The sequence below is a fragment of the Calypte anna genome, chromosome Z (assembly GCF_003957555.1).
Source record: "Calypte anna isolate BGI_N300 chromosome Z, bCalAnn1_v1.p, whole genome shotgun sequence".
NCBI lineage: Eukaryota > Metazoa > Chordata > Aves > Apodiformes > Trochilidae > Calypte > Calypte anna.
The window spans coordinates 17327348-17338497 of NC_044274.1; the positions used below are offsets into that span (position 1 = coordinate 17327348).

At 46.6% G+C, this 11150-nt stretch overlaps 1 protein-coding gene across 1 annotated transcript; it reads left to right on the forward strand.

Annotated features, from left to right (window-relative positions):
• The first annotated feature begins 5036 nt into the window (after nt 1-5036).
• On the forward strand, nt 5037-11053 carry ISL1 (ISL LIM homeobox 1). Its single transcript, XM_030466890.1, has 3 exons — nt 5037-5064; nt 5923-6112; nt 10579-11053. The coding sequence occupies exons 1-3, from the start codon at nt 5037-5039 to the stop codon at nt 11051-11053; spliced, it is 693 nt and encodes a 230-aa protein (XP_030322750.1).
• The last annotated feature ends 97 nt before the right edge of the window (nt 11054-11150 follow it).

Here is an 11150-nt window from a genome sequence, read left to right on the forward strand (position 1 = left end):
TGTCCATTTCTGATCGGGTTAAAGCGCTGAGGGTGCCGCTGGCCAGTTCTGTGGCAGAATCATTGCACTCCAATGAAGCTCTAGGAGGGAAAGGATGGCTTTTTTTGTTTGTTTCTCTCTCTCTCTCTCTCTCTCTCTCTTTTTTTTTTTTTTTTTTTTTTTTTTATAGGCGATAGCACGATTTTATAAGCCAAATAGTATTAAAGTCACGATGGTTTCCTGGGCTCTCAGAAGAGCACTGACAGGTTTTCTTACGTTTTGATAGATGTAGTGTTCTTACACTGCACTTGTCCCTCACATTCAGTTTCTAAGACTTGAAGATTAAAGATTGCACACCTCTAGATGAGTCAAAGCCTACACCCAGGAGAAGCTAATACATTTAGTGATTTATTTCCTCGCTGCATAGTTTTCAGTTTCAGCCTTGTGCGAAACCCCTTTCTTCCCTCCACACATTAAACGGGTTCAGCCCTGGTCTTCTCGCCGCATCCCGCTAGAATGAGAAAAATCTGAGCTTCTGGAAGCTCAAACTCAGATTCTTCTTGCCAAGCATCTTCTGATCCAAAGCTCCTCAAGAAAGTTTTAGACCGAAGCTGACTGAAAGAGCTTTTCTGAACGCCCGAGTGGTCAATCTGAGCCACCATGGTACAGTAGCACCAAAATAGTCTTCCCAAACGGGGTCGGAGTCGCTGGAGGGGGCACACCTCGCTGACTCCTGGTCTGCGGGTGTGAGCACCGGGACGGTGACCGCGAAAGGCCCCAGTAGCAGGGGTGGAAAACCCCGCCACTACCCAGTTTGCATCCGAGTCTTGGCCGCCTCCGACCCGTGCTGCCCCAGCCCTGGCCAGCGAAGGCATCTCACCCTACGCTACCTCTCTTCGAAACCACTATTTCTTCAATAATTTTCCAAATCTGGGGCTTTTTTGGTTGGTTTTGTTTTTTGTTTTTGTTGGGGTTTGTTTTTTGTTTTTTCTTTTTTCTCCCTTTTTTTCGCCTCTGGGTAGACATCCTATTTTTCGCCACTAAGCAAATTCAGCAGCGAATTCACAGCTGTTCTTTTCTTGGATGGAAAGGGTTAATCGCCGCCGGTTTGGGGTTTGGTTTGTTGTTGTTTTTTTTTTTACCCTTCCCTCGAATGCATATAATCTCATTTGAGCCCCTCAACGTGATGAAAGCTATTGATCGCTGTGTAGAGCCACCGACTTTTAGCTTGCTCTTCCAGCCTTTTCCCCGAAAGTAAATAAATAAGAAAAAGAAATAGAAAAAAAAAAAAAACAAAAAAAAACCAAAAACAGCCAACCAACTACCCAGCAAAACAAGAGGGGTGGGGGGGAATCATGTATTTTCGGAAGTGTCTCAAATATGTAAAAATCCCGTTTTATGTCTTCTCATCCACGTGCATATTGGTATCATAAAAGAGAAATACTTCGGTAGGGTTTTTCTCCAAAATACCTTATTCATTGAAACTGGCAGTTTCACTCATTACTTCACTCCCTTAAACCCGATTCTACTGGCTAAATATAGATCTTCGCCTTCCTGGGAATGCGAATCGAATATACAGTTAGCAAATCAGTAGCACAGGGGTGGGAAAAAAAAGTCCAAACCTTTATCAAAGCCCTCCTTTCCTTTCCAATCCTGATCTTCTGGGGCGGAGACAGGTTTTTCGCTTATTGCACATCATTTGCAAAGATCAGGCTTAAACTAAAGCAGTAGTATTTAAAACCCCAAAAGTTAGTAGGTGGAGGTTAAATGAAATAAAGACATATTTAATTAATTTCAAACAAAGGTGTAATGGTAGGTAACAAGATGCACTGCTTAAGACAGGGAGGGTGCGTATTGTAATCAGGCTAATTTTTAAAAAGAAATACAAACATTCTTAGGCAAAAACGCATGGGGCGCAGTGAGGAAAAGCACGTTCCTCGTTTCAGTCTTTCCGAAAAAATCCAGGAAGTTTTGGGGTTTGTTTTGTTTTGTTGTTTGTTTGGTTTTGGTTTTGTCATTGGGATTTTCTTTTCGTTGTTGTTGTTTTCTCTGTTTTTGTTTTTTTAATTACTCAGGTCTTTTGCCAGCTCCCAGCCCTAGAGGTCACCGAGGAGGGCGGGAGTGAGGGGTGGTAGGGGGGGAGGTCTCGGCATGCCCCGTGAGGGGGGTGAAAGCGGGTGAGGGGTGAAAGCGGGATTTGTATCCGGAAAGGCACAAAGGGTCCGACAAGCGCCCACTGCCCGGGGCCGCGGCCGATCTCCCCTCGGCCAGCAGAGGTCGCCGCGCCGCCCGCTGTGTCTGCGCGCTCCCTGCGCGCCTCAGCGCGGGGGGCACCAGGTGATCGGGCGGCAGCCGATTCTCCTCGGATCCACTCCCACAGCACAGCAACGCGCACCTCCCGTGTGTGAGAGGCTGCCGCGCCGAGAGGCGGAGGCTGCGCACCCGACTATCCCGGGAGAACGGGGAGCAGGTGGTTCTTCCTCGGCTGGAAGAGCGGCACACAGGGGGAACACGGCAGTACGAGTCGGTTTAAGTGAAACTGCTAAAGGACTGCCCCAAACACGTGCCAGGCAGTCCAAAGCTGCCGGCATCTGCAGCAATTCCGAATAATTGCTTTTTAGCTTACTCAGCTACCGTACAGAATTATAAAGTACACACATCTATATATACACATATGTATGTGTGTATATATATGTATATACATATGAATGTACATAAATACTTATCTCGCCAATTTCTTGGGTTTAGAAGTGATCACCTAGCAGAGTAGCATTTCCCACTGTTTATCTAAGCGTCGAATATGTAAAGTAACTGTGTGTGTGTTTACAACTATATCTTTACCTCCTGACAGTATCTTGATATCATTTCAAGACACCTTAGTTATCTCTGCAAGTGGCAACCTTGGGTCCCACTTCTTGTTTGAATAAAGCTGAAGGGTGTGTTTTCTCTTTCGGCTTCGGAAAGGAAAAAATCTTGCAAACTAAGGTCTCCAAAGAGGTCCGTTGTTTAGCGGCTGTCTCATCAGCAAATGCGAGTTTTAGAATTTTTTCTTGGCTGTTTCATTACAACCACATTTTCTCACGATAAGATAATTCCGAGTGAACATAGTTTTGCCTCTCAGCCAAATTCGGTCGCTTTTTTAAAAATAAGACTTAGAAAACCTATTCTTTTTTTCCTGGTGAGTAGTGATTGGAGGACACTTTTTACGTTGACGAGGGCGGTGAAACAGACCAAACAGAACACAAAAATGGGATTTAAACAAAACTGAAAGAGGAAGTTTAAGATGAGGGGGATTCAGAAGGGTTTGGTGTGGGCGCTAGAGAGTGGGCACAGTTCCACTCAGAGAGTAAAGAGAAGGCGCTGTGTAGCCTAAGCGGAGCCTGCCCTTTGAAAAACATACACAAAGAAATCCTTAAGGGAAGGTGTATTTTTCCCTGGTTTGGGAAGCTTTCAGATAACCGTCTGCTCGGGATCGCAGCCCCTCGGGGCTGGTCCCCGGCGGGGCGGGCGGCGGGTGCCCATGCGCCGGTGCGTGGCCGGGGGTGCGGGTGCAGCACCGCACCGCGCCCAGCTGCGACTCCCGGGTCCGGCCTTCCCACATCGCCTCCAGGGAGCAGCGTCGCAGAGCCGCTCAAAACAGCCGAGTCTTCGTCTCCTCTCTTCCCCACCCCGGCATTTTTTTTTTAACTAAATAAGAATTTTAAGGGACTCTCCACCGGGAAAGGGAGAAGTTCTTGACTTTTCTCTGAAAATCTCCATACCCAGCCGTCTAAACACAGGATGAGTTTCTATTTACAGATATGAGAAGGGGAAAAAAAGAAGGGGGGTGGGGGGAAGGATCTAAAAGGGATTTGAAAACATAAATAAAATTGAGGAAGTGTTGAGAGACAAGGTAAATATTTGTGCCTTCTCCGATCTTGTGTTTTACAGAAATACATGAAGCTTTTATCTGCGATTTTAAGAGAAAAGGAGGCTGAAGAACTATACCAGCCATACAGAGTCCTATCTCACGCCTGGGGCCATGCCCAGACAGCCTGCTTGCTTCCTCACCCGCTCACCCTCCACCCAGGGCAGCTTCGCCTGGGCAAACTGGAGCATGCGTTCCACCCAGCACAGATAAACGCTCGGAAAGGAAAAGGAAATATTTGAATTAGCAACAACACCACTTTCCCTACAAGAAAAAAAAAAATTTATATATATATATATAATGGAAGTGACAAGTCGGAGAGGGGGAAGTAGAGGAGCAGAAGAGGGGCCGGGAAGGAAAATGAAAGGTGTGACGGGAGATAAGCGACGGGGATAGAGGAGAGCGACACGAAGAAAGTATAAAGAGAAATACAAATGAGGAGCGAGAAAAAGTTGCCTCTGAGAGCCCGAGTCGGGGCAGCCGCGCCGCCAGACGCTGAAATATGATAATCAGAACAGCTGCGCCGCGGTGCCCGCAGCCAATGGGCGACGCGCAGGCGTGACGTCTCCACGCATGACGTCAGGCCAATGGCGAGAGGGCTGAGTTGGAGCAGAGAAGTTTGAGTAAGAGATAAGGGCAAGGCGAGTGCCCGAGCCGCCAGCGCCCAGTCCGGCTCTGCCGCGCCTCCGCACCGTACCGCACAGCACCGCACCGCACAGCGCCGCATCGCACCGCATCACACCGCACCGCGCCACACCGCGCCGCGTTGCGCCTCCCCCGCGCATTTCCCGCGCATTTCCCGCGCCTCTCCCGCGCCGCACGGCGTAGCCGGAACCCGCCGTGCCTCCGGCGCCGCGCCCCGCATCGCGCCTCTCCACGAGTCCCTTCGCTCTCTGCAGCCCTGACAGTATCTCCCACGCCGGTGGTGTTTTGTTTTGCCTTTTTTCTTCTTCATCTTTTTTATTTTTTTCCTTTGAGTATCTTTTTTTTTCTTTCTTTCTTTCTTTCTTTCTTTCGCTTTTGTTGTTACTACTTCTATTTTTATTTTTATTATTATTTTTACTTCTAGCGACAGCTCTCAAACCTATTTGGGGGTCTAAAAACAAAACCGTACACCATTTCACTGTGGACATTACACCTTCTTACAGATATGGGAGACATGGGAGACCCACCAAAAAGTAAGGCGGAATTTTTACCGTTGTTGAAATAAATGTGCTGTCTGTTGTAATCGTCTCAGGCAGGAGAACTGCTAAAGAGATAACCTTCATTTGAATGGTAGAGAAGGTGCCTTTGTTGCCATGCCTGCATGCGTGCTGTGTTTTAACCTTGTAGTCTTGTATGTTAATAGCCTGGAGTCCTGCTCTGTTTTCCAGTTTGGGAATCAGAGAGGGTTTTAATGGGATCTCCATCCAGATAGCTTTAAATTCTCCCCGTGTTAGACTGCGGTGAGGCTGAACGACAAGCCATCGTCTAGTCCGTTTAGGGGAATTAGCATTAGGCTTGCAAAAAAGAGCAAGTGACAACCTTAATGATGCTCGCTCTTGCTAGCAGCCTCGAGTCCCCTCTTCTGTGCCAAAGGACTGAATGAGAAGGGCACCTAGCCACGCTTTCAGCGTTCCAAATCAGAGCCTCTTAAAAACTGAAATCAAACATACAGGTGCTCTCCCTTGTAAGGTGAGGAATCCAAACAAGCAAACAAAATAAAAAAAAAAAAAAAAAAAAAAAAAAAAAAAAAAAAAAAAAAAAAAAAAAAGGGAGTTTGGAGTTCTGATTCCGTGCAAGGCTTCCGAAATGAGGACCTTCACCCCGAAGACTGCTCACATCTTCATTTTAACATATGTTCCGCCTCCTTTCTACATGAGGCAAGGTTTTGATGGTATACTTCAATTACCATCCAAAAGTGTAATACTCTTAAAAAATAAATAAATAAATACAAACCACTCAGAATACGCCCTATAAGGGAACGACACTAAAAGTGTGTTTATCTCTGTAGGAGAGTAAACGGTTAGTCAATCATGTATTTATTTTCATTTCAGAAAAACGCCTGATTTCCCTATGTGTTGGTTGCGGCAATCAGATTCACGATCAGTATATTCTAAGGGTTTCTCCGGATTTGGAATGGCATGCGGCGTGTTTGAAGTGTGCAGAATGTAATCAGTATTTGGACGAAACCTGTACGTGCTTTGTTAGGGATGGCAAAACCTACTGTAAAAGAGATTATATCAGGTACGCCATTTACATTGTTTAATTCTTCGGTGGTATTTCTTTATTGTTTGTGGGGGGAGAGGGGTCCTGTTGATTTGGGGTTTTGTTTGATTTGGGGGTTTTTTGTTTGTTTTTTGTTTCGTTCTTTTGGGGTTTGTTTGGAGTTTGTTGTTTCGGTTCGGGTTTTGGTTGTAGTTTTTTGGGTGGTGTTTTTTTGTTGTTTTCTGTTTTGGTTTGGAGTTGGGGGGTTTTGGTTTGGTTTGGTTTTTGATCGGGTTCTTTTTGTGTTTGGTTTTGTTTGTTGGTTTGTTTAGTTTGGTTTTTTTTTTTTTTTTTTTTTTTTTATTTATTTAACTATAAATCGGACAGAGGCAGGAAGAGGAAAAAATGGCAGAAAGAAGATAAACAGAAAATTGGTATTTTTTAAGTGATTTCCTAAAAAGTAGACAAGCTAGAAAAAAGTTAGAGCGGTCAAGTTTTTTGCTCCACGGATTCAAATTATAAATTCTGTCTAAGCAAAAGCACATTCGCAAACAGCTAGCTACAGTGTGGGACCCTTTTGAGGACTTTGACAATGTATTCTGTCATTCTAATACCGTGGAAAATCGTAGGTACCAGTGAATATTTTCAACAGATATTATGAGCAACATGGAATTGATCGCTTTTTAACACAAGCTGAGAAATGCAGATCTTCGTGGTTTTGCAACAGAATAATGGTATTAATGAGAAAGGCTTCAAGTATGTATGCCATAAAAATAAACACGGCGGGGCAAAATCACCCCACCTCTTCTTAACTAGGCGTATTTGGAAAAAAAAAAAAAAAAAAAAAAAAGGCAGAAGGAAAACAAACTCGAAGTTTTCTTCAGAATGAAGGATTGTCTTATGGGGAGGTTAAAACCTAGACTGAAATGTTTCTTCGCTAAAATAACTGACATTTAATCTTTTTAAATATTAACCCCTTTGGTGATCTCTGACTGCCTTTTCTTTCTTATCTTATCTGTACTGATGAATTAGACAGAGCAGATCAAATTGCCCATCACCTGTTCGTGAACAATTGGGTATATTTAGATAATGAAACCGCTTCCTTCCTCACATTAAAATCTGGTAACTGATAAAATGTGAGAGTTGCCAATCCTGACACTGTGGAGAAACCAAAGCAGGAATTTCGAGTGTGTTTATTATTTGTGTTCCTGGGTCATGCTGATCTATTTCAGTGTCTCTACTGCAAAACCAGAAATTTGTACGACACTGGGGTATGGACAGTATTTTTTTTTTTTTCTGAAAGTTTTTTGAGCTAGTACATAACTAGCTTCCTAAGATATTATGTCTAGAGTCTTTGTAACTCTGAAATTCAATAAAGCACTTGAGTGTTTCGTTCTCTAGTGCACAATTCAAAAGCAAATTAATCCTCCAATGTGAGATTATTCTCATAATTTTACCATGGCCAAAACCCAGCTCTCCTTTTCCCTTTTCCCTTTTCCCTTTTCCCTTTTCCCTTTTCCCTTTTCTCTTTTCTCTTTTCTCTTTTCTCTTTTCTCTTTTCTCTTTTCTCTTTTCTCTTTTCTCTTTCCTCTTTCCTCTTTCCTCTTTCCTCTTTCCTCTTTCCTCTCTTCTCTCTTCTCTCTTCTCTCTACTCTCTACTCTCTACTCTCTACTCTCTACTCTCTACTCTCTACTCTCTTCTCTCTTCTCTCTTCTCTCTTCTCTCTTCTCTCTTCTCTCTTCTCTCTTTTTCCTTTTCCTTTTCTCTCCCTTTCTCTCTCCCTTTCTCTCTCCCTTTCTCTCTCCCTTCTCTCTCCCTTTCTCTCTCCCTTTCTCTCTCCCTTTCTCTCTCCCTTTCTCTCTCCCTTTCTCTCTCCCTTTCTCTCTCCCTTTCTCTCTCCCTTTCTCTCTCCCTTTCTCTCTCCCTTTCTCTCTCCCTTTCTCTCTCCCTTTCTCTCTCCCTTTCTCTCTCCCTTTCTCTCTCCCTTTCTCTCTCCCTTTCTCTCTCCCTTTCTCTCTCCCTTTCTCTCTCCCTTTCTCTCTCCCTTTCTCTCTCCCTTTCTCTCTCCCTTTCTCTCTCCCTTTCTCCCTCCCTTTCTCCCTCCCTTTCTCCCTCCCTTTCTCCCTCCCTTTCTCCCTCCCTTTCTCCCTCCCTTTCTCCCTCCCTTTCTCCCTCCCTTTCTCCCTCTCTTTCTCCTCCCTTTCTCCCTCTCTTTCCTCCCTCCTTTCCTCCCTCCCTTTCCTCCCTCCCTTTCCTCCCTCCCTTTTCTCCCTCCCTTTTCTCCCTCCTTTTCTCCCTCCCTTTTCTCCCTCCCTTTTCTCCCTCCCTTTTCTCCCTCCCTTTTCTCCCTCCCTTTTCTCCCTCCCTTTTCTCCCTCCCTTTTCTCCCTCCCTTTTCTCCCTCCTTTTTCTCCCTCCCTTTTCTCCCTCCCTTTCTCCCTCCCTTTCTCCCTCCCTTTCTCCCTCTCTTTTCTCCCTCTCTTTTCTCCCTCTCTTTTCTCCCTCTCTTTTCTCCCTCTCTTTTCTCCCTCTCTTTTCTCCCTCTCTTTTCTCCCTCTCTTTTCTCCCTCTCTTTTCTCCCTCTCTTTTCTCCTCTCTTTTCTCCCTCTCTTTTCTCCCTCTCTTTTCTCCCTCTCTTTTCTCCCTCTCTTTTCTCCCTCTCTTTTCTCCCTCTCTTTTCTCCCTCTCTTTTCTCCCTCTCTTTTCTCCCTCTCTTTTCTCCCTCTCTTTTCTCCCTCTCTTTTTCTCCCTCTCTTCTTTCTTAAACTGTGCTTTTAATCGTTGTGCTTTTGCTAATTTCAAATGAAAGGAAAATACTTGGACAGAGATGTACACTCTTACCTCTGCGGGTGAAATTTAAACAACAACAAAAATGAAGTTCTTTCAAGTTAATAAGAAAGCGACATGTAGCTGCATTTGCTACAGTTTTAAAAGTAACATGTATGTTATATGCCAGTCGACTTTAAATTAGATTGTGAGCCAATCTGTATGTGTCAGGCATGAAAGTACCCCACAACTTTTGTATCTTATTAATGCATACAGTTCGTGTTGGCTCTATTCTTTTGCCATATATCTGTTTGGTTTTTTCTTCTCAAAACGTTTTAATTTGGAAATATGAGATCATAGTGTAAGAACATCTTTATAACCATAGCAGCTAAAGATGTGTGTAAATGACCAATTGTACCCATAGGCATACATAACAGACTGTATATCTTGCGGAAGTGTACTGGTGAGGAAATGTGTAGGGATTAACATTAGACCAGTATGAAAAACAGCTCTGTGGATGGTGTGTGAGCATATGTGCATGTATCCGTACATTTGCAGAAAGGTGCTAATTTTACATAATAACAGGGAAATTGACTCGATGAGAGCCGAAACACCCCAGCTCTAGGCACCCCAGCTGGAGCATTTTTTCATGTTCATCTACTGGCAGATGAACTGTCCCCCTCTCCTCCATGGGAGACGAGGAACCCGCCACCCAATCCAGCATGTTAACTCCCAAAAAACCCAGTATATGCTGTATGTGGCTGTCAGCAAGAGGCTGCCCTTCATTCCACTGCTGCCAGAAGGCTTGAGCCGCAGCAGGAGGCTAGATGGAGCAGGGAGGCTGAGGCAGGGGTAAGCTGCAGAGCCAGAGCAACTAAAATGCCTTGTAGAAGGGGCGAGATGTTGCACTACTATACATGTGAGCACATATGCATGTATGTATATATACACATATATAAGGCACTATGTGTCTGCCTATATTTTTGTATAAGATGGACCTGGTGACAGAAGACGAGGTGAAAAACTGCGGCAGCTGATAGGGCCACCCACCCCTGTCGTATCCCAGAAGCTAAAATGCCTGCAGCCTGGGCATTCAGTAAGCAGTAGAAGTCCTGAGTGAGTTTCTCACAAAAAATAACACCATTTGTTGAGGATGTCACTACCTGAAGATTGTGTGGCAACTTCAGCAGCCTCGCCTTACATCACCCCGCCCTGTACCCCGTGTCTGGTTCATCCCCGGGCTAGGGGAGGTCAGGTCGCCCCGTCGTGAGAAAGAAAGGAAGGCCCTGCTGCAGCCCGGGCGCTGGGACAGTGGAGGGAGGTCGGCATCTCTCCGGGAGGGAAGGGGATAGCTTTTTTTGTTTTCTCTCCTTTTCCGCCTTCCACCTCCGCCAGCCGTTGCCTCTCGCCTCTCCTTGCCCATCGGTGTGTCCGGAGCCCCAGCGCCTTTTATGTTGTGTGTATCAGGGCACTGATAGCAAACGAAGCCGCTTTATTCTTTTCCTCTTCTCGCTTCCACATTTTCAAAGAGCATTTAACTAGTCGACTGCGTGTGGTGCCTCTACGCGAGGCCACGGGGCTGCCCTCGACCTGAAGTGAAACCCTCTCTTTCTTTTCCCCTTTCCTTTCTTTGCCTCCCCACTCTCACCTCCCTCCCCCTTTCCTGCCCACCCCTTCTCCCTCCCTTGCTCTCCCTCCTTCCTTCTGTTCTCCTTCTTTCTGGGCTGGGCCCTGCTCAGGTTATACGGCATCAAGTGCGCCAAGTGCAGCATCGGCTTCAGCAAGAATGACTTCGTGATGCGCGCCCGCGCCAAGGTGTACCACATCGAGTGTTTCCGCTGTGTGGCTTGCAGCCGTCAGCTCATCCCCGGCGATGAATTCGCGCTGCGGGAGGACGGCCTCTTCTGCCGGGCGGACCACGACGTGGTGGAGCGGGCCAGCCTGGGCGCCGGGGACCCCCTCAGCCCCCTGCACCCCGCCCGGCCGCTGCAGATGGCAGGTACAGCCCACACCCGGTGCCGTGGGACCCCGCGGGGTACGGAGCTGCCTGGCCAGACTCCTGGCGGAGGGGTGGGAGGGAGTCCTGCCGCCTTCTGCGGCTTCCGCTGTCCCGAAGCTGCGCACCCGCGGAAAGGCGGCGGCGGTGCTCCCAACGACCGGAGCTGCAGAGGGTCTGGATGCGGCGGGAAACGGCTGCGTATGCTGTACGCATGAGGCGGGTACACCTGCGCAGGGGCCGCACCCGCGCCAGCCTGTGCCCCTCCTGATCCAACCTTGTACCGGGCGCAGGAGGCGTCTCCCCTGAGCCCGG